The sequence below is a fragment of the Helicoverpa zea genome, chromosome 7, assembly GCF_022581195.2.
Source record: "Helicoverpa zea isolate HzStark_Cry1AcR chromosome 7, ilHelZeax1.1, whole genome shotgun sequence".
Lineage (NCBI taxonomy): Eukaryota > Metazoa > Arthropoda > Insecta > Lepidoptera > Noctuidae > Helicoverpa > Helicoverpa zea.
Genome location: NC_061458.1, coordinates 7,551,703 through 7,557,487, shown reverse-complemented (window position 1 = coordinate 7,557,487; position 5,785 = coordinate 7,551,703). Strand labels below are relative to the sequence as shown.

The following is a 5,785-nucleotide window of genomic DNA, read 5'->3' as shown; positions in this document are numbered from 1 at the left end:
TTAGGAAATAAAACGACAAATTTTCACTGAGAGTAAGCTAGTTGACAAATATGTTCACGTCGATACTCTTCTAAGAAACTGTATCTTTTGCCGAGTTTCAACTGAATCTTTTGCTGTCTTTGTTCTATCAAAAATGTTGTAGGTATTGTATACGCATCGTCGATTTTACGAAGAATAGAACCTTTTTATTGTGAACGACTTTGTTTTGTTGTGCTGTGCATCTATGTCAAATCGAAAATATACTATTTTGAATTTGGAATACATACTTTTATTTTAACAAAAAAAACTCATTCTTTTTTCATTAAGCTTTGTTAAAGTGACTGGCACGTTAATTTATATTTAAGAAGAATAACCTTTTTTTCTATTGTAAAATTACTTGCATACATCTTTGTTTTGTGTAAAAAATACAAAAGCAACAACAAACTGTATTGACACGATGCTATACGAAATACAGTCAAAGTTTACAAACAACGATAAATGATTCAACTTGTCCGGTTGAACCCCAAAAATAGCACACAGTAAATAATGTAAATAGACATTGCAAACCTTGCTAACACGTGTGTTGAGTGTGTTGTTGTGTGTGGACAGGTTTGGTCAGGAACTCTTCAATGATTCAATTTTATTTAGTTTAAGTCGAAATTATTATATTTAGAAAAACACTTAAAAGTTAAGTACAAAATTATAAGATATTTTAGATATGTTGATGGTGAACCGACTACCATCTTGCTACGTCGCACCGAAGAATAAGATGTGTGAGGGGCGCGCGGCTCGCGCGCCGGCGGGTGCCGCTAGCGCCGCCTAGTGTCGCTCGATGGCTTTACGCAGGTGGCGTATACGTCTCCGTGAGTTTTACTTAAATCTGGTAGATGGCGTTAACATATGCCCCCGACCTTGGAAGCTCCTGCTTCCAACGAAGTATCATTTTCTTGTGGCAGCAGAGGACAGATTTTTGTGAATGCTCTTCGCACCGTTCCGGTCGCCGTTTTGATGTCAGCGACTCTGGACACGCCATCTTTTCCTGGAAAGGTATGAAGAATTCTTCCCAAGCGCCACTTTAGAGGCGGAAGATTGTCTTCTTTGATAAGTACGAGTGTATTAGGTGCCAATTCTTCTCTCCTTGTCTTCCATTTTGTTCGGGTCTGCAGCTCCGATATGTATTCCGTGGACCACCTCCGCCAGAAATGTTGTCGCATTTGCTCCACGCGGTCATAGCGGGACAGGCGATGTGAAGCTGTAGCCGTCAGGTCTGGAGTGGCAGGTGCAGTCAGCGGTCGGCCAATCAGAAACAGAGAAGGGCTGAGAGGAAGAAGGTCAGTTGGATCTGCGGACAGTGGATGCATAGGTCGAGAGTTTAGGACGGCCTCGATTTGAGCCAAGATCGTGCTAAACTCTTCATAAGTTAAGTTCGCGTTACCAATGACGCGGCGGATATGGTATTTGCAGGACTTCACTCCTGCCTCCCATAATCCTCCAAAATGTGGTGTATAGGGTGGTATGAAGTTAAACTTTATGTTATCATTAGCTAAAATCTCAGTAATATTATTATGATTATTCTTTAAAAATTGTGTAAATTCCTTCATAGCCCCAATAAAATTCTTACCATTATCAGAAAATATTTCAGATGGTTTACCCCTTCTAGAAATAAACCTTTTCAAAGCTAACATATAAGCCTCTGTTGTTAAACTAGTCACTAACTCCAAGTGAACAGCACGCGTTGAGAAACACACAAATAGGCAGATATAACATTTTTCTAATTTAGCGCCCCTCCCTTTACGGTTCAAAATAAACATAGGTCCTGCATAGTCTACGCCGCATATCATAAAAGGATAACCTGGTTCTAGCCGTTCTGAAGGTAAGTTACCCATTTGTACTGGAACAGTTTTACCCGCAATTCGTGTACATGTCACACACTTATGCACAATATTTCTAGCCAGGTCACGACCTCTGAGCGGCCACCAATTTTCTCGTAAACTAGCCAACAATAATTGAGGACCAGCGTGAAGCAGGCGCTTATGTTCATATTCAAATAACAAGCGGGTGAAGGTATGTTTACTGCATAGAAGGATGGGATGTTTTTTATCATATAAAAAACTTGCAGAATTACTCAACCTACCTCCAACTCTAATAATTTTATTATTATCCAAAAAAAGATTGAGACTAGAAATATTACGATTAATCTTTGAGCGTAATTGCCCTTTTGATAACATAATATCGAGATCCGAAAACGATTGTTTTTGTGACATTTGAGTCAACTTAATAACTGAGTTATTTAACTCGTCTACTTGGAGAGGGCCGTATTTACGATTACATTTTAATTTATTGCGAGCGTTATGAATAAAACGTAACATGTAAGAAACTATACGCTTCATACGAATAAACGATGAGAATCTGTCAAAAGGAAACGTATTTTGATTAGTTTGATGTACCAACAGAGTGGTAGTTGATTTAATATCTGGCAACTCATTAAAATTAACATTATTACAACTATGATCATAACTAAAATTGCAAAGACGTTCGTGCAAAAATGGCGGACCGTGCCACCAAATATCAGTAGTGCGTAACGCATCCAGCGTGACCCCGCGTGACACTAAGTCAGCTGGGTTGGATTTGCTTCCTACATGTAGCCACTTTAAACTACCAGTGAGTTCGTTAATTTGAACTACCCTGTTTTGCACAAACGTTTTAAGAGTGTTAGGTGACATTCTTAGCCATCCTAACACAATAGTCGAATCAGTCCAGAAATAAACATTGGTAAAATTCAAACGAAGTGACTTTATGATTTTTGTGTACAACTTTGCACCTAATAATGCCCCACATAATTCCAAACGCGGTATAGTTACAGGTTTGACCGGAGCGACCTTCGACTTAGCGCATAACAAACCTACGGACACTTTGGTATTATTATCATCCGAGTACATACGCACGTACGCACACGCGCCGTAGGCATTTTGAGAGGCGTCAGTGAAAATATGCAATTCTATATATTGCATTTTGCTATTTATAACCTGACGTGGTATACGTAATTCACTCAAATAGTCGAGACTGTCAACAATTCTTTTCCAATTAATTAAAATATCATGAGGGACCGGATCGTCCCATCCCAGTTTATACGTCCATAATTTCTGTAGCAATATTTTTGCGAGTATAATAATAGGTGATAATAATCCCAACGGATCGTAAATTTGTGATATTGCGGATAACATAATGCGCTTAGTAACATGACTTCCAGTTATACTTAGTTTAGTTGTATAGTGTAACTCGTCTGTATTCGCGAACCAACCTAAACCTAATGTTTTACTTTGACAGGACTCGCCTAGAGATAAAGAAGACGGATCAAAATTGCCCCACGTCCTATAACAATGTGACGTATCTCAAAAAAAAGATAAAAATGTTTAAAAAAATATGGCATACTCTCCAATTCATTTTTTTTACACCTTCATACGAAAAAAATGCTTTAAAAATTGTTCAGGCGCTGTTATGAAAACATCGTTCATGGGACTATTTATGGACTATTTTATTAAATTATTTTTTGTTTTGATAGGGTATACCTCACAGATGGTCCCATAATCATCAGGTCAGGATCTGATAATGGAAACCCTGAGAAATCCAGGGCAACTTTTGAAAGTTGTAGGCATGCGCAGGATAAAAACTTGACTATAAGGTGTATGTCTTATAACAATATGCAACAGTGAAGGTTTGAAGCTGACTTGATGATGGCGACCAGAGAAGGGCGAGGGAACTGGACAACTGAATATGTGAACTGCCTCGTGTTTGGGCTTATATTATTCGTATTGATAAGAACTTTCCACTTATGCGGATAGTGACAACTGTGCTTGTCACTGAAAAGCCAAAAATATAAAAAAAAACTTATTACGATAAAAAAACTTCCAAAAACACTGAAAAGCAAAAAAAACTAATCTTAGGAGCATCGGCCTAAAAGTCGTTGGGGAAATAAACTTAGGTACATCCATTAGACACCGACTTCTGAGGTAGTTTAAATATTTTGCTGTCGATTTCCCTCGACCTTCTCTGGTCTCCATCGACGGGTCAGCTCCAAACCTTCACTGTTGCAAAGGTCTATTCAATACAAATAATATGAGCCCAAACACGAGGTAGTTTACATATTCAGTTGTCGAGTTCCCTCGACCTTCTTTCGTCTCCATCATCAGGTCAGCTCCAAACCTTTACTGTTGCATATTGTTATAAGACATACACCTTATAGTCAAGTTTTTATCCTGCGCATACCTACAACTTTCAAAAGTTGCCCTGGATTTCTCAGGGTTTTCATTATCAGATCCGGACCTGATGATTATGGGACCAACTGTGAGGTATACCCTATCAAAAAAAAAAAAAAATAATTAAATAGTCCATAAATAGTCCCATGAACGATGTTTTCATAACAGCGCCTGAACAATTTTTAAAGCATTTTTTTCGTATGAAGGTGTAAAAAAAATGAATTGGAGAGTATGCCATATTTTTTTAAACATTTTTATCTTTTTTTTGAGATACGTCACATTGTTATAGGACGTGGGGCAATTTTGTATGGATTGTGATCCGTCTTCTTTTTTGACGTATTTTCGCTTGACAAATCAAAATTAAACAACCATTTTCGTAAAACAAAACAACCCGATTGTAACACAGTCGAAACCTTATCACAAACTTGTAATAATGCCTTTTTATCATCAAAACCGGTTATCAAATCGTCTACATAAAAATCTTGGTAAATAATATTAGCGACCGTCTTATCAGCGCAGTCCGAGCCCAGCTGTTTCAAACATCGCATGCTTAAAAATGGCGCGGACGCCGTGCCGTAGGTAACCGTATTAAGCCGGTATACACCGAGCGCATCTAACGGGTTTTCTCTCCATAAAATTAATTGTAAGTATTGTTGGTCGGGTTGAATTAATATCTGTCTGTACATTTTTTCCACATCTGCACAGGCAATATATGTGTACTGACGAAATCTTAATAAAATGGCAAATAAATCATTCTGTAAGGGTGGGCCAATCAACTGGATATCGTTTAATGATTGCCCGGAAGTAGTTTTTGCACTAGCGTCAAATACTACTCGCAGTTTAGTGGATGTACTATGTTCTCGGAACACACCGTGATGCGGAAGAAAATAATGTGGAGATGGATACGTATCTATTTTAGTCATGTGACCGAGTTCTAAATATTCACGCATAAAATCAAAATATAACTTTTTATAGCTCGGTGTGCACCGACCTAACTTTCGTTCAAGCACGAGGAACCGACTCTCGGCTTGTTGGTACGAATCGCCGAGTTGATCAGCTGATTCGCGTAGTGGGATACGCACAGAGAAACGACCGTTTTTATCACGAGTAGTTGTTTTTATAAATAAATTTTCACAATCACGTTCTTCTTTAGACATAGTATCTTTATTTGAGCTTATCTCCTCTAATTCCCAAAATTTCGTTAATTGAACATCTAAGTTGTCGTATGTGTGCGTAAAATTGCATTGAACTCTTTTAACCGATGAACCTTTAGTACCATGTATGGCACCAGATACAACCCAACCTAACTTAGTGTTTTGTAAGTATGGGCCGTTTTTAAGTTTAATTAATCCTTCATTCAAAAGTTCCCAAAACATATCCGCGCCGATTAATAAGTCGATTTTATTAGCGAGATAAAATTCAGGATCAGCGAGTGATACGTTAGTCGGAATCATAAAGTTAGCGATATTATGATCGACAGAAGGTAAAGTTGTAGTAATACAAGGCAAGACAAGACAATTTAAATGCATTTTAAATTCCCTATTTTTAGA

The 5,785-nt window shown here is 37.9% G+C and overlaps 1 protein-coding gene across 1 annotated transcript; it reads right to left on the bottom strand.

Annotated features, from left to right (window-relative positions):
* Nucleotides 1-622: 622 nt before the first annotated feature.
* LOC124632030 lies at nt 623-3,338 on the bottom strand (the record flags this gene model as incomplete). The annotated part of the gene is made up of 1 exon (XM_047166682.1): nt 623-3,338. A coding segment is annotated over one exon (2,466 nt), but the record flags the coding sequence as incomplete, so codon positions are not given.
* Nucleotides 3,339-5,785: the final 2,447 nt, after the last annotated feature.